Source organism: Muscardinus avellanarius (assembly GCF_963383645.1).
Source record: "Muscardinus avellanarius genome assembly, chromosome: 2".
In the NCBI taxonomy this organism is placed as follows: domain Eukaryota; kingdom Metazoa; phylum Chordata; class Mammalia; order Rodentia; family Gliridae; genus Muscardinus; species Muscardinus avellanarius.
In genome coordinates, this window is record NC_137787.1 from 57,392,087 (window position 1) to 57,414,949 (window position 22,863).

The 22,863-nt window shown below is 37.4% G+C and overlaps 1 protein-coding gene across 1 annotated transcript in view; it reads left to right on the plus strand.

Annotated features, from left to right (window-relative positions):
• CCDC141 (coiled-coil domain containing 141) overlaps nt 1-22,863 on the plus strand; it is a gene marked incomplete at both ends in the record, with an annotated part of 200,424 nt that overhangs the window by 73,775 nt on the left and 103,786 nt on the right. Inside the window, one exon of the mRNA XM_080689625.1 lies at nt 2,127-2,243. Coding sequence (XP_080545751.1) covers nt 2,127-2,243 — 117 coding nt within the window. The remainder of the gene's footprint in view (nt 1-2,126; nt 2,244-22,863) is intronic.

Sequence of the window (22,863 nt, forward strand, 5' to 3'; positions counted from 1 at the left end):
ATAAAAACTCAATAAATCAATGAATAAATTTGATAGCTCTTGATAAAATACTCTCTGTGATTTCTAATATGCACACTGTATGTGTGATTATCATCTAATTCTAATTGGGTCACCTGAGAAACAAACTGACTTTCAGGAATTGTAAATACATAAACATAAGCCTTTTGGGAACTACTAAATAATGTATAGATTACCAAGTATTCTGAATAAAAGGAAATATATTCGCATGACAACTGCTACAGGGTCATCATTATTCTTTGCCCTGATGATATGTTAAAATTCTGGGTAACAAAGAGTTCCAAGTAGCAGAAAACTGGAGAAATCCTCTTGTCCATACTTTACTGCCTATTCCATGCTGGGAAATGCTCCACATTGGTCTAGACCTTTTGCTCTTATAATCAACATTGCAATATCAGCCCTATAAAGATTCCATGTTTCCTAAGTAAGCCTTTAACTCTGACTTCTGTGCTGGATGTGTGTGTTGCGTTTATTGAAGTGTGGAGCTTTAGACTTCCTGTAGCTTTCTCCTTGACTTCCTGCTTCACACAGTTCTGCATGTTACAGGATTTAAAAGTCCTATGACTATTTAGGCAAGACGACCTAGACTGTAGAAAGACAGAATTAGCTTTGAATATACCAACATTTTGAATGGCTGCCAGTACTCATTGCTCAGCTTTGAAGTCATTCTCTCTGATGAGAGGGCTGTACGACTTTAGGTTACCCAAGCATAGCAGCAGGGCACAGTAGAAAGAACACGGACTTTGGAGTCCTGTGATTTGGAAACAATTCCTGTCTCTGCCATTTTCTGTGTAGCCCTTGATAATATGATTAACCTCTCCAAAACTCAGTTAAATTCCCTTTGCCATGACTATGTCATATTGTTACAGACTTGTCAAGAACAATAGAGATAATACCCCCTAGTCAACTAGCAAGCTCTCTTCTTGTATTGACCTATTAAGAATCAGCAGCTATGAGATGAGCATAGGATAATGCTGTTCAGGATTTGAGAGCATGAATTCAACTCTCTTTCCTCAACTGGCAAATGGAGTCTATATCCAGAAGTCCCAGGTCAAGTAATGGCACCATTTAAAAAATGTTTGGCATGGAGAGTTGGGAATGAAGCTCAGTGGCAAAGTGCTTGCTTAGTATGTGTGAGGTCCTGAGTTCAGTTTCCAGCACGTAAGGTTGGGGTGGGGAGGGATGAAGGAGAAAGAAAAAGAGAGAGAGAGAACATGAATGTGTGGCTTCTTTCAAGTTCTATGATAGTTGTTATTTTTTATTTTAATATACTTCAGTATTTGCTGTCTTAACACTGTATATGGTATATGTTGTAAGTCAAGTTTGCATGAATGAGTCATGCCTTCACCACTGGTAATGTCAATAGAATTTTAATAACTTTTCCATTCATCCTCAGAATACAGATTTCCGGCATTAGCAACAAACTAAGTTCTTTTGCATTTATTTATGTATTTATTTATTTATTTATTTATTTATACTTTTGCAGTACTGGAAATTGAACCCAGGGCCATTCTACCTCTGAGTATACCCCCAGCCTTATTTTTCATTCTTTACTTTGAAACAAGTTCTCACTAAGTTGCAGAGGGCCTCACTAAGTAGCGGAGGCTGTCCATTAACCTGCAATCCTCCCATCTCAGCCCCCAAGTACCGGGATTACAAGTATGTGCCACTATGCCCAGCTTGTCTTTTTATAGTAGAAAAACAATTCCACATATACTGCTTAATATCTTCACATAGGTCTATGTAGCCACATTCAGATTTGTATTTGTATCCAGGGGGAAAATATTGTTGAAACGAATGTATGATCTATGAGTTGTATAGGAACAATTTTTGGCTCTTCATTTTAAAGAAGTTTTGGGTTATTTTATTCATGCCAAACTGATAAGCCATTTTTAAAATTCTTTTTCTGGAGTTATTTTGTGTTTTTTCTTAAGCATGTAGAAGCTGAAGAGAAAATAAAAAAACATATTAATTTAATCTATGTGATTAGTTTATATAAGGAGAAATTAAAGTAGCTGAAGATTGAAAGGTTGAAGGATTATTTCTGAGCTCTTGCTCACTTATCCTTATCATTTGATTTTGATCTTTCTTTATTGCTTTTTACCTAGGTTACTTGTTGGTTTCAGAAAACCATAAGAGATTTGCAGGAACAGAGTCTGGGTTCATCACTTTCAGACAATGAGGAGCTAATTCATAAACACGAGGAACTGATAGTAAAAGCAAAGGTAAGGGGATTTCTCTTGAATATGTTCATATGAGTAATTGAGAGAATAACTAAACAAACAAAAAATAATTTTTGAATTTACTGTTCACACAGAAAAGGTCCTGAGAGCATGTTAAATGAGTAGATTTCTAGAATATTAATAAACAAACATCTTCTATAGTAACTACACTTTTGAATAATTACTATTTACCAGATTCTGCACTAGAGAAGTATATGAGATGCATTATTATTATTATTATTATTATTATTATTATTATTATTACCAAAAACCTCTTAAGAAGTAGGGATAATTTTCCTTATCTTGTGGATCAAACTAAAGAAACAAAACCGAAGCTTGGAAGTGATTTACCAATATAATTTCCAGTCAGTGTTGGAATCCAGTTCTAGGTTTTCTCTAATCCAGAGCTTAAACTCCTAAACATTATACTTTGCTAACTTTCTAAATCATGTTGTCTATGTTGAGATGTGAATTCACTATCCCTTTTATGATTTTTTCAGGTATAGTTTGGTTACTATTCCCACTTACTCTTCCCTAGTTCCTTAACTTGGTTCAGTTATCTTGGTTTTTCAAGAGTAATTCTGCCAGCCAGCCGATCACTTGTAGGTATATGGAATGAGCACAACGGAAGCCCAGGGAGCCGAGCTGGTGAGCAGGGCAACTGGGCCCTGCTGCTCCTCTCTCCATTGTGTCTTTTGAAATCAACTCGTTTGTAATGTGGAGTTTGTAAACACTTCCCACAATTCTTTATAGGTATTTCTTATTGAACTCCAAGAAAACAAAGTCCATATCACTTTAGGCTAAGTAGGAACAGTGAATAGGGCATTAAGTTCCATAATCTTGACCAACAAGAGGTAGAGAATTCTGTATTACTAACATCTTGGGTGATTAGTAGTTGTAGGTAAAACTCAGTCATGAATCTTTGGAAAACAATGGGCCAACACTACTAGGTAGTGGTTGAAAATGGGAAAGCAAGCCAAATATTCACATATCTAGGAGGATAGGAGTTGATGGGAAGGGGGGGCAGTATATTGCATGTTTTTAGACTTAAATCTTCTCATAGGGATTATGACACTATTTTTGTTTTCCTTTATGTTAATTTCTTCTGTTTGGACAATGTACTGTGTTATAGCTGTTCAAATATTTGATTTTAAAATATGACTGACTAATAAAAGGTGCAGTTATAAAAGACTTGACCCAGTAATGACAGCTCATTTTTAAAGCTCTTCAAATATTCCACTATTTGTTTTATCAGTTTAGGAAGTTAGCTTTCATTGAAGTTATATGATAACTTATTTTGTGTATGTCAAACCCTAATTTTATCAATAATAATTCTACAAAAATCTTTAAATGTTAAGCACAAGGGATGACTTGAATTGCATAGGATAGCTACTTTCTTTAAAACTTTAAAACTACTGTCTTTAAATGAACAAAAATAGTTTATCCAAATAATTTAGAAATAGTATATTCATATAATTTCCTTTGGGGTTTTAGTCACTGTGAATGAAGAATTATTATGGCTTCCCTCCCTCCCTCCCTCCCTTCCTTTTATGCTGTGGTTTTAACCCAGGATCATTCTACCTTTAAGTTATATACCAAGCCCTGTTTAATTTTTATTTCATAGCAAGATTTCAATAAGTTGCTGTCAGCCTAAGTTGCTGACGCTGGCTTTGAACCTGTGATCCTCCTGTCTCAGCCTACCAAGTACTGGTGTTATAGGCATGTACCACCATGCCCAGCTGGTTTCTTACAACCTTGAGTATGCATTAGAGTAGAATATTTGTTAACATATGATCTTGGTCTTATTAGGGCACAATTTCTATTATAGTTTATAGTTCATATTTGAACTTCTCATGTGCATAAATAGAAAAGTGTGTTTATACTTGTCACTATTATTCTTAAGTTGCAAGCATAAGATAGAAGAAATAATATTTTATGGACTTTAGTTTTTAAAGCAGTGTAAGTTTCACAGCAACATTCAAAAGAAGGTACAAGCCGGGCATGGTGGCGCACGATTATAGTCCCAGCGCTTGGGAGGCTGAGACAGGAGTATCACACAGGTTCGAAGCCAGCCTCAGCTACTGAGTGAGGCTCTCAGCAACTTAGTGAGACCCTGTTTCCAAATAAAGTATAAAAGAGGTCTGGGAGTAGAGCCCGGAGGTAGAAAGCCTCTGGGTTCCACCCCCAGTACCACCAAAAAAAAAAAAAAAAAAAAAAAAAACAACAACAACAACAAAACAACCCAGAAGGTACAGATGTTTCCGTCCGTGTCCCCCTGCTACTCCCCTACGAATAGTTTCCTCCTTTATCAATGTCTTGCCAGACTGGCACATTTGTTACAAGGGATGGATCTACATTCACATATCAGTATCATCCAAATGCAACTGTCAACTTGAGAGTTCACTCTTGGTATTGTATGTTCTACAGCTTTGAACAAATGTATAATGATTAGCATCTACCATTATAGTATCATACAGAATAATTTTACTTCCTTGAAAAATCTTCTGTCTCCTGCTTATTTATCCCTCCCTCCTCCCAACTTTTGGCAACCACTGATCTTTTCACCATCTCTAAGGCTTGCCTTTTCCAGAATGTCATGTAGCTGAAATCATCAGTATGATTTCTGATTGATTTTTTTCACTTAATAATATGCATTTCAGTTTTCTCCATGTCTTTTGATGACTTCATGGTTCATTTCTTTTTAGTGTTGAACAATATTCCATTATATGCTTTTACCAGTTTATTTATCCATTCACTTATTGAAGGATATCTTCGTTGCTTCCAGATTTGAGAAATGATGAAGAGAATATTTATAAATATCTATGTGGAGATTTTTGTGTGATGTAGATTTTTCAGTTCATTTGATTATGTATCAAGGAGTGCAGTTGCTGAATCCTATGATAGGAGTATGTTTGGTTTTGTTAGAAACCACAAAGTGTCTTTCCAGAGTGGCTGTACCATTCTGCATTTTTCTCAGCAATGAATGAGATTTATTATTATTCTACATTCTTGCCAGCATTTGTTATTGTCAGTGTTCTGGATTTTGGCCACTGAAACAGGTTTGTAGTGGTGACTGACTGTTTTAATTTGCATTTCTTTGATGACCTATGAAATAAAACATCCTTTATATGTTTATTAGCTTATATATCTTTTTGTTGATTTCTGTTAAGGTCTTTGGCTCACTTTTTAATGAGTTTGTTGATGAGTAGAAAAAATTTTTAAGAGTATATATTATGCCATGTGAATCATAGAGATATAAAATTTAATCCTTTAATCAAAAGATAATCATCATTAATATTTTTGTGCATTACCTTTTAGTCTTCTCACATATAATCCTAGAGACACACAGTATCAGGGTTATGTTTCTTCCCTCTATTATATGGATAAAATTCAAGTTGCAGGATTGCACACTTTATTATACAAAGAGTTTAAGCTGTATGAATACCCAAGAAAATATTTTAAACGTTACTTGTTTCTCATACTCTTTATTATGTTGTAGTCAAGTCTACCATCTTCCTTCAGGGCTAGGACTACTCAAGATCTCACAAAGAAGCTAAATATTGCCCCATGCACTCAAATAAGTTTTCAAGTCAAACTGTGTTTGGAAATGGAGAAAAAGAAACTGATTTCTCCATAGCAACTTTGAACATAAATTTATTTTTAAAAATTAAGTATTAATTTTATTAATGAGTGTCTGTTTTGTTTCTTCCTGTGAAGTATGTTTTAATTTTCTTTTTGTATTTTAGTACTAGAGATTGAACCCAGGGACATTCTGCCTCTGAGCTACACTCTCAGTACTTTTTTAGTTTTCTCTAGGGTCAGTGTCTCACTAAGTTGCTGAGAGTATCCCTAAGTTGCTAATGCTGGTCTCGAATCTATGCTCCTTTTGTCTTGGCCTCCCAAGTATTGGGATTACAGATGTGGACTGTCACACTCAGCGTGTGAAGCACTGCTTTTGATGTACAATTTTCTTTCCTAACTACAGGTTGGCCTATGGAACCCTCATTCTCAACCTTAGAGATTGTCACAACGTTGAACAATTATTTAGAGTGGATCAACCAAATAGAAATAAATACTCAAATATAATTTATTGATTAAAACAAGGTTTTTAAATTTTTAATTTTTAAATATTTTTTGGTATACTACAATCTCACATCATCATGTAGTTTCTAGTAATAGTGTTTAAAGCCATTTTCCATCAGTGGGGCACTAGATAATCCAATGTCAAGGTGACTGGTTATCCAAGGCAGCAGGGGTCTCTGCATCATGCAGGTTGAGAGAGTCTCATCACTATAAATGCACAAGGGGAAATGGTACTCTGTTTTGGGGTGCCCCCAGCCAGTTTTCAGGAAGGATGGGGTTTTAGCAGATGGATAGAATATGAGCACTCAATTAAGAGGCATCTTTCCAGAATAAGACAAAGAGCCATCGACCAGTTTGTCTATGACAGTAATTAAAGATCCTAGTGGCGGCAAACGCAGAGAAGAAAGATAAGAGTTGTCTGAAAGGCAATAGATGTGTCCACAGCCATTCCATTAAAAGACATAAGAATTCAAGGTTGTTACAGGAAGTACACTTCCACAGGTTGAGAGATATAAGAGATTCATTGGGCAAAGGGAGACAGGGCTGGAAGATCTGAAAATCCCCTTTATCTTTCAGATACCATAAAGGAGATGGGATTATATTGCAATATAAGTTGTGTGTGTTGTATTTAAAGCACCACAAATTTAAAATATACTTTTCCAAAGCTGGTTTAAAGGAGTAGGGGTAGGCTGAAAAATAGCAACCTTTCTTAAAAGCAAAGAGAGCCTTTTACCTAGTTGTGGGATTTCGGTATCTAAGACAATGCCTGATATAAAGAGTACTTGATTATTATATTATTATCTGTTGACTAAATACTTTTCTCTGTGAAGCAGAAAAAGACATTCTGTGATTCTTAGGAGACTTTAGATAATCACTTAGCTTTCTTTCATCCTTTATTCATTCATTTCTCCCACCTGCCCTTACTGGGGATTGAACTGAGGGGCATTTTACCTCTGAGCTACACTGCCAGCCCTATTTTTATTTTGAAACAGATATCTGAAAAATAAAAAAAAATTTTCAGAACTTCTAGGCCTGCCTGTCTCCCATTGTCCAGTGAATCCCCTATATCTTTAAGTTGCTGAGAGCTTTCCTTACATTGCTGAGGCTGGCCTCGATACTGTGATCCTCCTATCTCAGACTCTCAAATACTGGGAGTATAGGTGTGCATGACCACAACCAGCTCATTATCTTTTAAATTTTTTTTTCCTGAGGTAGAGTTCTAAAAACTTTAATTCACCATGCAAGTTTCTTTTTTTTTTTTTTTTTTTTTTTTTGCAGGTCTGGGGATGGAACCCAGGGGCATTCGACCTCCGAGCTACACCCCCTGCCCAATTTTTATTCTTTATTTTGAAACCGGGTCTCACTGAGTTGTGGAGGGCCTCACTAAGTAGCTGAGGCTGTCCACGAACTGCGATCCTCCGGTCTCAGCCTCCCAAATGCTGGGATTACAAGCGTGCGCCACCACGCCCTGCCCGTGCAAGTTTCTGACGTGGCCTCTCTTGTGACTTGTTTTCTTATTTTGCCTTCATTTTCTCCACAGATGTTCCCATTTTCACAGACACCCACTGCAATGGAGTAATACGTCTTTAGACAAATTCCTATTCCTAAAATATACAGAGCCATGTGTTTTCAATTTGTACATGTGGCATCAAGCTACAGGCCTCATTGCATTTCTTCCTACAACCCTGTTCGCATTTAGTTTACCTGTTTGGTTCTGGTTGCACTATAACTCTGGACAGTCCTATTACATAGGCATTACTGTTCTACTTCTCTCCTTTGTAGCTTTTACCTCCCTCCTTGATTTCTGTGTCCTTCCCTGAGCCCTCATCTTCCACTTTACTTTTTTTATTTTTTTTTTAATCTCCCGGGCTTCAGCTCTCCAGACTTCTTGCCATGTTCTTCACTTCACCTACTACATTTTTCATGCCCATCCTCTGACACTGACTCTTCTTTGTAACTGTTTTCTACTTCACCTATCTAAAGTATTTCCTGTGTCTTCGGATACACTTTATTCATATGTTAAGTTTTAGGACTGTCTCTGCATTAATTCTGTTTCCTCTGACTCAGGGACTTCCGTGTGTGGCTTGTCCTCATCAGATATCATTCTTTTCTTTGTAAATTACTGTTCCCTTAGGATTTCCTTGTAAATTACTGTTCCCTTGGGGACATAGTGAATTACTATATCCCTTAGGATATAGCACAATAGAAAGGTTGCTATTTTGCCAGCCTACCCCTGCTCCTTTAAGTGAGCTTTGGAAAAGTGTATTTCACATTCGTGGTGCTTTAAATACAGCAACTTTGGTGGAGTATGGGGGTAGGAAAGCCTGTTCCTGAACATGTCCATTCTAGTGAGTTGGGGAATGTTTCTGAGTAACAAGAACTTGTGTGATCACAGTAAAGGCTCAGCCTTTCCTGGCTTGCCCCTTCCTTGACACATACACAGAAGGTTGCACCCTCAGAAGGACCTCCACGACTGGGCTCGGGACCTCACTTTGTTGCAGGATCTATTTCTTGGGGCTGTGCTCATTGGGTGGGAAGTTGGAGCAGCGCACTAAGAAGCAGGCCAGATTGCTTACCTCTCTCACAATAGCTTTCTACCTGTGCAGGTTCCAGTTCTATCCCGATGTTCATCTTCTCTGGATGGCACTGGACTGGCACTATTTTCTGTTATAAAAAGTTATAAAGTCAAGCAATCACCAGGCCATGGGAAGAGGAAAGCATCACACCTAGAAAGCTCCCCACAGCATATCTCCTGCCTGTAGCACCCAACATTATTCTATTTGACTGAAGCCAGGTTTCCGGACACTGAGATCCAGCCACCATTCGGGTCTCCACTGAAGGTTCAATGACCTGAAGACTTCCCTCTTACTTTGTTGGCTTTTACAAGAAGTACCAGCCATACAGTTTGTGTGACCCACTGCAAAATGAAGATATGGAGGTTTTTCTTAAAATAATATTGAGAATTTCATTATAGCACAAGTGAAGCATGAAACCAAGCCTGGGGTCCTTTTAAACACAGGATCCCATGTGATCACACAGGTCAGCTAGCCATAAAGCCTGTACTGCTTACAAGGTCAGGTGTCCTAAAGGAACCCAGCAGCCTTTGCTGTTAGAAATTTTCCTTAGCCATCTTTATTAACCTCGAGTTTTCTAAACACACACACACACACACACACACACACACACACGAGAAAGGAGAGATATATGGCAAAATGTTCATAGTTCTACATTTTAATTTTAATTCTTTGTCCTCCCCTCACTCCAGAGTAGAATAAATTCTGGGAGGAATGCAATACCTAGAAGTTGAAGGCATTGCTGTATTGAGATGCATCTATATGAAAAGGATGGGTTCAAATCTCTGCCATGTCACCTTCTATTATACCTTTCTGTACACTTGACCTTCCTGGGCCTCACTTTTCCCACCAGCAAGGAAGATCCTTGCAAATGAAAGTATAAAATATTTGTGAAAGCACCACCTTTTTGTAGTGGCCCACAAAATGTTCTTTCCTTCTTCATTTATAAGGTAAATTTTGATATAGCTTTCATTTGTGTTTTTTAGTAATTACATTTCTTCCTCTTGGAGAAGGGCAATTTTATATGTTCTTAAATAGGAAGCTGTGTATTACATTTTGGACTTCTGTTTGATGTGGATATAAAGGGAGGAATGGGATAGTTCCTTTCAAAGAAGATTTAACAGAAATAGGGCATCAAGCTGGGGATTCATTAGTGAACCTCATACTAGTAATCTGATACACAGAGAAAGCAGGTGTTTGTACTACCCAGAGTGAAATTGAACAGCAGGGAGCAGGTCCACAAAGCTTGTTAGTCTATTCACTAAGTTCTCTCTAAATAAGCCTCAAAAATTGTCTCTATCATTTCTTACTGAAATATATTCAAAACAAGAATAATGTCAACTATTTTTTCCAGTTCTGGGAATTGAACCCAGAGGTGCGCTACCACTGAGCTATATCTTCAGTGTGTGTGTGTGTGTGTGTGTGTGTGTGTGTGTGTGTGTGTGTGTTTTCATTGAGAGAGGATCTTGCTAAGTTTCCCAGGCTACCCTCCAACTTGTGATAATGCCTCAGTCTTCAGAGTAGCTGGGATTATAGGTGTGTGCCACTGGACCCAACAATTTTCATAGCTCTTAAATAAATGTGATGTCTTATTTAGTATATGTTGAAATACTCAAACTAAAGGTTTACTTTTTTCTTTTTTCTTTTTTTTTTGTGTGTGTGTGTCGTACTAGAGATGGAACCAAGAGGCATTCTGCCTCTGAGCCACACCCCAGCCCTATTTTTTATTCTTTAGTTTGAAACAGGGTTTCACTAAGTTGTAGAGGACCTCACTAAGTAGCTGAAGCTGTCCACAAACTGGTGATTCTCCTGTCTTAGCCTCCCAAGTATTGGGATTATAAGTGTGTGCCACCATACCCAGAAACTAAAGATTTTCTTTTAAAGCAAACTTTGACTATGGATAATTTTTTTAAGTATACTTTCTTTACTAAATATAAAAAATATTTCCCTTTTATGTATGTAACAGATAAAAAAAAATAGCAGACATGGATGATTAGATAATAAGCCATCCCTTGGGTAAGGGCCTTAAATGCTCTTAGATTACATCAGAAGTCACTTTGATGCCCTAAGGTGAAAATTCTAAGCTACCTTTGGAGCTCAGAATTAGTTATAGTCTATATTAAAATAATATGCAAACAAATGTTTAAGATAGTGTCTCCTTTAAAGAAGTGTAATCATTCCTTCTATACATCAGAAATAATGTTTGTAAAAGAACTGGCTTTAGGAACTAAGTATACTTCTAAGTTTCAACTCCTGGCTCAGTTTAGGCCCTTCGTGGTTGGTGCCATGAGAGAATTAATTAGATTCATGCTTCTCAACTCCAGCTACACGCTAGACTCATCTGGGGAGCCTGAAAAGTGATGGATGCCTGGATCTCATTCCCAGAGTTTTTGTAGTTTTTACAGGGTAGGTGTTTTTAGAAGAGAAATTCATTGTCGATCTTAAAATATTGTAGAGCTTTTTGTTTGTTTGCAGTGTTGGGTTGAATCTAGGGCCTTGTGAATGCTAGGCAAGCACTCTACCACTGAGCTACGTCCCCAGCTCTTTGTTGGAGGTATTTATTTATTTATTTGTTTGTTTGTTTGTTTGTTTGTTTACTGTGGTACTGGGAATGGAAACCAGGGGAATTCTACTTCTGAGCCATACCCCCAGCCCTATTTTATTTTGTTATTACTTTGAAACACTAAGTTGTGGAGGACCTTGCTAAGTTTCTGAGGCTGTTTATGAACCTGAGATCCTCCTGTCTCAGTCTCCCAAGTACCAGGATTACAAGCCTGTGCCACCAGGCCCAGTTTGGAGTTATTGTTGTTGTTGTTTGTTTTGTTTTATTGGCGGATGGAAACTTGGGACATTCTATGTCCAGGCTACATGCTCAGACCTATTTTTATTTATCCTTTTTATTTGGAATAGGGTCTCACTAAGTTGCTGAGAGCCCCACTAAGTAGATAAGGCTGGCTTCGAACCTGCTCAATCTTCCTGTCTCTGCTTCCCAAGTACTAGGATCACAAGTGTGCGCCACCACACCCAGCTCAGCTTAGAGTTTTTAATTACAAAATAAATCTAAATACCCTGCACCTTCTATAAAAGTAGAATATCTGTCATTATCAGGCTCTCACATAGGCACAGCAACTCTTAGCTATAGCCCAATCATTCCATTTCCTTTAGAAAAGGCATGTGTACTCTTATTTGCCAGGCTCCCCACCATTCCATATTACCTATCTGTCCTCCCACACATTCACATTATATGCCTGGCCTTTGTAAGCATTTGATTTTATGACTTGATGGGCAGTGAGATAGCACCCAAGCAAAGTAGTAGCTTAGACTGATTTGCATCTTTGTTACCTTGGAAACAGGTGAATAGTAGTAACAGGCAAAAGTGAGGCTGAAGACAGGAAATCACTTTGGAACCATGGCAGTCTGAAGGGGAGTGATAAATCTCTACCTTCAAGGTCTTGGTCTTCAAAGTAGCAGCAGCAGCAGCAGCAGCAGCAACTGAGAGTTGTTAGAAATGTACAATCTTCGATTCCCCCATAAAAACCTGTAGAGGCACAATCACAATTTCCGTTTTAGCAATTTCTCCAAGATTTGTATTCACACTAAAATCTATGAGGCATTCAGAGGTTTTCCCCTGGATTTTATGCATCCCTTATTCTCCTTAGTTTCTGTAGATGAGTAGACATTGTTATAAAGTCCTTAATAATCTTTAAAGGTCCAAGAGACAGGCAAACTGAAAATGGTGTGTATAATTATTGTGTTCAGTGTCTGCCCACAGCCTCACACACACTCCTCAGCCCCAAGACCAAAGCCATCCTCTGTGATGCGTCTAATCCCATTTTCCAAGTCATTGAAAATATTTTTCAGTTGTTGCTGAACAGTCTTTAAATTGGATTTGTGATCTGGGCCCCAAGTTCCTTCAAATAACATTATTTGAAGGTCTTTTAAAAATACTAGTGCTTAGGTCCCATGGAAACCTGACTCAAAGGAAAAAGTCAAGTTTAAAATTAGAAAATATTTATAAACATGAGAAAAGAAGTAAAGCAGAATCTCCTGCAAGCTTATTTGAATAATCTAAATGCATAATTATCATCAATAGAGCTGGTACAAGCAACTCTCTAAAAATAGGTTTATTGTTTTTCTGATTACATAGTAAATTCTCATTTTGGAAAAGTCATAAAAATACCTAAAAACTAAACAAAGAAAAATTAAAATCTTACATACTCTATCAGTATACATGGAAATGGGAAGGAAATATAAACTATTTACATAAAATTGATTATTTCAAAACTGTGTGTGTATGTCATATATAAACACAGAGTATGTTTATATATGAAAGTTTGTATATGCTATTTGCAATATGATTTTTTCAATTAACCTTATATCAAGAATTTCCCCATTCCAATGCACATATATAAATATATAATACATTAGAATGCATTCAAATGCATATACATAATCTAGTGCACAGACACACACACACACACACACACACACACACACACACACACACATACATATATATTTGTGATTTGCAATTCTATCTCATTATGAGGTTCAGTGTGATGAAAACATACATGCACATGGCTCCTTTTTTTTGTACTGTGGACTGAACACAGGGGCCTTCTACTTCCTAGTTATACCACCAGCCCTTCTTAGTTTTTATTTTGAGACAGGGTCCTATTAAATTTCCTAGGCTGGCCTTGAACCTATGATCTTCCTGTCTCCCAAGTACTAGGATTACAGGCCTGTGCCACCTTACCTGGCCTGCTCATGGCTCTTTCTGTATTTCCCAACACATCTTACCCCAACACTGGCCCCTCCTGAATGAGTTAGTGAAATTGGCTGTAATACATTCCCCTGTGGCCATAATATTATTTGACCTATTTCTTCCCTCAATCCTCCCTCTTCCCTTTTCTAACTACATCCCAACCTCCTTCTACTACACTAGAGGTCTTTCTCCATATTCTTTAATGTCCCTTACATTTTGTATTTTCTCTCTAGCATCCACATATAAGAGAAAATATACAACTATTAGCCTTCTGAGAGTAATCTTACTTAGCATAGTATTTTTTCTAGATCCATTTGTTTTCCTGCAAGTGACATAATTTTATACTTCTAGAGTACTTCATTGTTTTTTCTCAGTTATATTCTATTGTATGTATATACCAAAATTTGTTTATCCATTCATCAGGGAGTGGGCTTTTGGGCTGTTTCTTCCTTTTGTCTGTTATGAATAGTGCTGCTATGAACATTCATGTACATATTTTTGTTTGAACACTGGTTTTCATTTCTTTTGGTTATATACCTAGGAATAGGATTGCTGGGTCATGTGGTATTTGTATGTGTGATTTATTGATGAATCACTGTGCTGATTTCCATACCAACACTGTGTGATACTCCCACCTTCAATGCACAAGGGACCCGATTTCTCCACGTCCTCACCCACAATCGTGATTCCCAGTTTATTTATCTGTCTTATAGCCATCTTCGTGTGTAGAGTACTAGCTCATTGTAGTTCATTTGCATTTCCCAAATGCCTAATAATGTTGCAGAAATTCAGAGGCATTCTGCCTCTGAGCTACACTCTCAGCCCTATTTTAGTTTTTATTTTGAAACAGGTCTTGCAGGGTTACGTTGCTGAGAGTGTCCTCTAACTCAAGATTCTCCTTTCTGTGCCTCCCAAGTACTGGGATTACAGGCATATGCCACCACGCCTGGTTAAGTTCTCAAATTTTCTTTGTATTTTTTAATATTATTTTGTCTAGTCAGCATCCTTTGCAATTCCACATAAATATTAGGGTTAGCTTGTTCAGTTTTTCAGAAGAGCCCTTGAGATTCTGATATGGATTGCACTATATCTATAGATGACTTTAGGGGAATATTGCCATATTTACAATGTTAAATTCTCCAGTTATGATTGTAGGATGTCATTTCACTACTTGGGATTTTTACTTTCTTTATCAATTATAATTTTCAGGGAAGCAGTCTTGTACCTCCTTGGTTAAATTTATTCCTAAATATTTTATTCTTCTTGAAGCAACTATAAATAAAATTGCTGTTTTAATTTTCTTTTCAGACTATTCATGGCTAGGTCATACAAACACATATTTTTTTGAGTTTCAGTCTAATATTCTATAACTATGATTTAATTTGTTAGTTCTTTTTTCCCTCTATATAAGCTCATATCATCTGGAAATTTCCCCTTCTCTATTTTTTGCTATTTTCCTTTAATTTTCACTTGTCTAATTATAAAAGTCATTGTTTCAGTGTAGACCAGAGCTTCTCAAATTAGAGTGTACTTGCAAATTATCTGGAGATTTAAAAAGCAGATTGTGCTGCATCCAGTTTGAGGCGGGGCCTGAGTATCTATATTTCTAGCAAACTCACAAACTGCTGATGCTGCTGGTCCCTGGACACTCTTCCGATGACAGAGGTGTGAAGGAAAGAACTACAGAATGAAAGAGTATGAGGGGTAGAATAAAAAACTCAGGATTGTTGGATGTGGTAGCAAACCTGCAATCTTAATACGTGGGAGGCTGAGACAGGAGGAGTACAGATTTGATGCCAGCCTCAGCAATTTAGCAAGGCCCTTAGCAACCTAGCACGACCCTGTTTCAAAATAAAAAATAAATAAAAACAACAAGGGTCAGGTGTGTATCTCACAGGTAGTATGCCCCTAGATTCAGTTCCCAGTAAACCCCACCACATACACACACACACACACACACACACACACACACACACACACACACAGCCATTGTTAAAACAAGAAATGTAAGTCTGAAAAAAATCTTTGAGTTTCTTCAGGTGTGCACATGATTGTCCAAGCTTAGAGCGTTATTTCTTTTTTGTTGTTCCTCTCACTACTCAGGTAATTGAGGATCAAAAGATAAGTATTTTCATTTTCTTGTTCCTTTTTAAACTTGCAATATTACCTTAGAAGTAGCACTTAAATAAAATATTTAATACAAAGAAAGCTTTCTTGGGAAGTTCACAGGTGTGGAGCTGTGTCTAGAGTTCATATAAGCATAGTTTTCAGTTTATAGGTGTTTTTTTCTTTAGTGTTTCACAAACATTGATAACTAGGTTTCTTATTGGTGTACACATTGAATCGTATAAAGAAACTTGCTATTCTGCTATTTAAACTTTCAGTACACCCCCAAATTCCTTCACTGAAGGTATGTGAAGAAATTGTAAAATCCCCATACAATACATTGCTTCATTAAACCAGCTTATGTCCTATCTGATGACTACAAAGGAAATCTGTAAAATGAAACAGCCTGTTTCACCTGTAACATTTCATCTATTTTAAAAGTAAAGTGGGGTCTCCATCTGAAACGTCTCAAAGCAGAAATTAACTGAGTTCTCTAAACAGTAAGACACCTGCATTAGTGCATTTCGATTCTTCTGTCTTCATTTTAGTGAATAATTTGCTTTACTTGTCTGATTTTTAAATGAACTTCCCAATTAAAAACAGATGTCATTTTTCACAGAACATAAATTAGAAACAATTTTTTTTACTAGCAGGCAAAATATGTATAAATAGTATTGAATTTGCCAGTGAGCTTTGGACAAATCCACAGAAATGACGGGATTTTCAGTTGGTAACCCTATTCTCATCTCAATTTGTGGGTTAATTTGAAGCTTAGTGAACCATATGCTTTCACTTCCAAGGGGAATTTGAATATAGAAAGTCCCTCAGAAATATTTATGCCCGCTTAGGAAGGGGTTGAGTTAAGAAAGCAAATAGAGAATATTGTCCTCGGGGATCATTAGGTTTAAAGCTACCTGCTGTCACTTTGCTTATAGAATCTTCACTGGTTTGTTGTATTTAAACGGCTAGATTTTATTTTGAATTTATAAAAATTCTTCTTCCTCTTTCTACATTTCATTTGTCAGCCCTTAAAAACACTTCCATAAGCCTGGCTTTTTAATAGCTACTCTCATTGTTGTCATAATATTAACAGTGAAATTAAGCTTGCTTCATGAGGACACCCAAGAAGCTCTTTTGGGGGTAAAGGGGACTAGGGACTGAGCCCAGGGGCACTCTACCTCTGAGCTACACCCCAAGCTCTATTTTCTTTTTAACTTTGAAACAGGGTCTTACTAGTTTGCTGAGGCTGGCCTTGAACATGTGATCTTCCTCTCTCAGCCTCCCAAATACTGACTGTGGTTACAGGCATGTGCCACCCAGAGGATTATACCTCTGAGCTACACCCCATGCTCTATTATTTTTTTTTTTTACTTTGAAACAGGGTCTTACTAGGTTGCTGGGGCTGGCCTGGAACATGTGATCTTCCTCTCTCTGCCTCCTGAATACTGTGGTAATAGGCATGTGCGTCCACGCCCAGCTAAGGAGCCATTTTCTTATGGCTGAATAGTCATGCCTTAAGTCACCATAACCTTCCTGCACTGGGTTAGCATTGATTTACTGACTTATCCAATACCTGGGCCTTAGATTTCCTTGACTTTCCTCTAAATCCCTTCATTTTCCCCTCCCTTCGGCTTCCCCCTCCGTTGGCCTCCACACTTTGTTTCCGGGACACACCTGACTGCTCTCTTATCTCTCCCCCTTTTTTTTCTACCTTTTTTGTTCCTTGTGCTACTCCGTCTACCACTGGGGCTACTGTGAACAAACTCCAATCACTGGATTTCTGCTTCCTCCTCCTTCAGAAAGATCATGAAAGAGTTAACATAATTGTTCTGATTAGCGTTATTGAAAACACAATTTACCTACAAATTCCTTTCTTTATCATCTGCTAATTCCCCTTTCATTTCCCCATAACAACTTGTTCAAACCCTTTGTGCTCTTTTAAAATTCTCCACTATGTGGCATTACCTAACCTCAAAGTTACTTAATTATACAAAGTAAAGTAACTCACTTTCTTTTCCTCTGCCTAAACTTTTTGTCTTCTCTTCTTCCTCCCTTTTCCCTCATTTGAAGTTCAACCGGTCACCTCTTCCCAGCCTTTTCACTTTGTATCTATCTCTACTTATTCTTTCTTTCTTTTTTTTTTTTGTTTTGTTTTGTTTTTGGAGTACTCAGGATTGACCCCAGGGACATTATACCTCTGAGCTTCACCCCCAGACCTATTTTATTTTTTATTTTGAAACAGGGCCTCACTAAGTAGCTGAGGCTGCCCATGAACCTACGGCCCTCCAGTTTCAGCCCCCAAAGTACTGGGATGATAAGCATCAGCCATCACACCTGGCTTCTCTGCTTATTCCTAATACCTCATTTCTTAGCACCTCCACTCTCCACCCCACCATCAGCCCGACTTTGCATAGATAACTCTCAGGCTTCTCAGATTCACCAAATTGGAAGTGACTGTAATTTCCATTACACATTTGTTTGAGTTCACAACAATCCCTTTTGTATTAGATGTCCCTAAAAGGTGCTGAATAATGCTCTTATTTATTTTAATTTCATGGTACTAAGATTGAACTCAGGGGTGCTCTACCACTGAGTGATATCCCTGGCCCTTTTTAAGATTATTATTTGGAGATAGGATCTCGCTAAGTTGTCCATACTGGCCTTGAACTGCAACCCTCTTGCATCAGCCTCCTAAGTTGCTAGGATTAGAGGAGTGTGCTGTCACATGGAGCCTGCAGAGCAGTGAGGCTGGTGCTGAGGCTGGTACCAGAGCCAGCGAGGCTGGGACCGGGGCCTGCTGCACAGCAAAGGGCCAGCGGGTCCCTGCAATTGTGCGGTCAAGAAGCACTTGAAGCCTCATCCCATCTCTAAGCAGATCTCCAGATCCAAGTAACTTCTATTAAAAAATTGGGTGTGAGTGGATCATCTCATCAAAGTCACTCACCTTCTGGCTGTCATGATTTCAGCAAATGGGAAATAGTGTGGAAAATAAAAGTTGGACTTCCAAAGAAGAGATAAACTGTAATTGATCAGGTGTCAAGAAGTAGAAACTCTAATAATACATTATTGGTGGGATTGCAAATTAAAGTAACCACTTTGAAAAATAGCATGGAAGATCCCCAGAAGAATAAAAACAAACTTACCATATGACCCAGCAATTCCACCTATGGGTATCTACCAAAAAAAAAGAAAGAAAGAAAGAAAGAAAGAAAGAAAGAAAGAAAGAAAGAAAGAAAGAAAGAAAGAAAGAAAGAAAGAGAAAACCAAACTACCAAACCAATGTACAAGTATCTGTGTTCATAGATGCACAATTAATCATTTCCAAACCATGGAACCAGCCAAGATGTCCATCAACAGATAAGTAGATTACAAAACTATGGGATATGTGCATAATGGAATTTTACCCAGCCATAAAGGAGAACAAAATTATGGCATCAATAGGGAAATGTCATAAAAAAATAAGAAATCAGATGCTTTCCCTAATATGTGAAAACTAGGGAGAAATGGGTAATAGTTGAATCTAGTTGAAGAAGGGGCCCTATAGAGGAGCAATTAAAGTGACTTATCTGAGGGGATGGAAGGGGGGAAGATGGAAACTCTATCAAAAAAGGGGAGGTGAATTAGAGAAGTTCTAGACTTGACTGAATTTTGTTAAAAGACAAATGGCTTCTTCCATACCTTAGAGAGAAACTTTTCTTGTATGATAGAATATATGGCTATTATATATGTGGTCTTAAAATTTTATAAGGAGCCGGGCATGGTGGCGCACACTTGTAATCCCCGTGCTTGGGAGGCGGAGACAGGAGGATCATGCAGGTTCGAAGCCAGCCATGCTGGCTTAAGAGACCCTGTTTCCAAAAATAAATAAGTATAAAATAGGTCTGGGAGTGTAACCTGGAGGTAGAAGGGCTTCCAGGAACCCCAGTGCCACCAAAAAAAAAAAAAAAACAAAAAAACAAATTATAAGGAAAGTTAAAAAACAACTATATTAGTATGGAGCAAAGTTTTTAATCAATGGACCCTTTGAGATGATGATATAAAGAAAGCATAAAATCAAAATAAGTGCTTTGGTCTCTTCCTTATGAATCAAGACTAATGTTATCCAATGTTGCATCAGGACTGATAACAGATTGGTTTATTAGTCATGGAATGAATGGGCAAGAATTCTGTTTTTCATTGAATCTTCTACAGCCTACTTGAATATTTACTAAATTTATAATACCAAAATTAAATTCTAGATTTAGAAGTCATCGAAGCAATATTGTAATTTTCACATAATGAAATTAAATTTTAAAGTTGAAGCTAAAATGAATATCCAGTCCATCCTCCACTTTTGGCATGATTATATGTAAACAATTTCAGGTCAGTTTTACCTGTTCATTAAACATCTTAGGGTATTCTGGATCAAAGGTTCTGAAATTTGTCTGGTTATACTTATTATTGCTTATATTTAACTTCAAATAAAATGTTTCAGATGTTGCAGAGTACTTATTTTCTACCCTATTAATAAAAATTATAATTAAGTGGATATGGATGAGCCTGGAGAAATGTACTTTTAAAACTTTCCCAGGAGATACTAATAGGCAATCAAATTTAAGACCATTGTTATAGTCTATCTGATTCATTATGGGTAAAACATAAAAAGACCCTCTCTCCTATTAATTTTATCTATTTCATATTAAGGGTAGGGAAACCTCCACAAGAATTGAAAATCACAGACTAATATTTTGCCCCATAGTTGAGTTATATATGCTGTGGTCCTAGAGATATCTCTAATGGATTCTCAAGAAAATGAAAAACTATGTTTTTGAGGACATTGATTTAAATGACGATTACCTAGTTAGCCTCTTCCTTAATCTGATTGTAGGCAAATTATGTTACATTAAAATATTTTGGCCAGGCGTGGTGGCTCACGCTTGTAATCCCCGCGCTGGCTTAAGAGACCCTATTTCCAAATAAAAAATATAAAAATAGGTCTAGGAGTGCAGCCTGGAAGTAGAAGGTTTTCCAGAAACCCCAGTACCAAAAAATATATATATTTGGCCAACTAGGCTTTTATTAATTTTAATTTAAAAAATGGGCATACCAATCTGGCTCTAGTCCTTTAACACCTGAAAGAAAATGTAAATAAGAGGAACTAGACATCTAAGAAACACAAGGACAAGACACTGAAGGAAAAATAGAGGCTCATGGAAAAACACAAATATTGGGGAAAATGTCACCCCAACTTCCCATTTAATTAAATTTTCATCTAAAAACTACATTGAACAAGGCAGAAAAGTATATTTCTTTTTCACTATTTTGAAGATTTGCTTATGAACATTTTTTACTGTAATTTTATTTGATTTTAAAACCTTAGTTTGCCACACATTCAGTTGTTTCAGAATTAGCAACAAGTAACCTGCTCTTTGCTACTGAACTGTGGGCTCCACTCAGTGGCCAAACATGGCAGAGAATAACAGAGCGAAGAAACATCCAAGCCCTGGTTCTCTCTCTTTCGTTTTCCTTTCCTTTTATTTATTTTTCTTCCCTCTTCTCTTCTCTCTCTTCCTTCCTATTTCTCATTTTATTTTTCCCCTTGGGACAAGAGATGGGAAAAGCAGTAACTCATATTCAGAAATTACTTTGGTGATATGTCATTTCTTTTTTTATATCTGTCATTTCTATTATACGTTCTCAGTTCCAATCTATGTGACATTGATTTATGGACAGTATGCTCAATGTCCTAAATTTGAGGAAAGCCTAAAGTCCAGGAGTTTGAAGCAGGACCACTTAGTCACTGAATTAACAGATGGGTTGCTGAAGATGCAAAAGCGCATACCTGTGGAGGTACCTATCTCTGCACTGCAGGACAAGAACTCAAAAAGCAAATGCTTTCCAGAAGCTACTTAACGTGTTTGAAATGAAGTATTCTCTCATGCCTAGTTCTCTGCTCTTTCCTATAAGCTCTAATTCTGCAGCTACAATTCTCTACTGTAAGGCTAAACAGCACACTTCTTTCATCTCTAGTGACATGCAGAATTATAACTCCTCCTGCTTGCAGTCTGTCTTTGCTGGGCGGCGTCACAGTGAGGGCATAGTTGAAGTGGCCTGTGGGCGCTGGAGGCTGCATGCATTGAAAAGCAGGGCGACCCACTTCTCTCTAGGACGACCCTTGTGTTTGTATAGGTCAGCAGAGACGTGCTCTGGGATAGAACATGGGGGGGGGGACTGCAGCCCAATTTGCAATCCAACTTGGCAAAACCAGAATTTTAGCCTTTTGAGGGCTCAGTGCCACTCCTCAAAAGCAGACACATTTTAAAAATTTCCCTTTTATTATCATTTTTATACTTTTATGGTGCATTTTAATTATACATCATAGTGAGGTTCAAAGTCATGCCTGTAGGTCTTGGTGTGTTTCCTTTCAAATCTCACCCCATTATATACCTCTCCCAGCACATATTAGTGAGATTGGAAGTGATATCCTCATACATAGAAATAGCATGATTTAATTTATTTCTTACATTAGTTCCTCATTTTTCCCTTCATGCCTTCCTCCCCACTATTCTACCAGTCACTCTGTCTTTATCTAAAGTCTGTTTGGGTTCCTATTTTATCTCTAGCTTCCTTATATAAGAGATCTTGGCTTTGGGTGATATCTCTTAGAATAATATTCTCTAACTCCATCCATTGCAAATAACATAATTTTGTTCTTCTTTATGGCTGAGTAAAATTTTATTCTGCATATATACCACATTTCTGTTATTCGTTCATTTGTTGACAGACACCTAGCGTGGTTCCATAATTTGGCTGTTGCGAACTATGCTGCTATAAACATAGATTTGCATATTATTACTCTAGCATGGCTTCAATTCTTTTGGAAAGATACCAAGGAGTGGTATAGCTGGATCACATGATGGTTCCATTTCTAGTCTTTTGAAAAACCTCCATACTGATCTCCATAGTTGTATTAATTTATGATCCCACCAACAGTGTATAAGAGTTCCTATTTTCCCACATCCTCTCCAGAATTTATTATCATTTGAATTCTAGAAAAACAAACAACTCAATAAACATATGGGCAATTGAACTGAATAGACACTTTACAAAGGAAGAA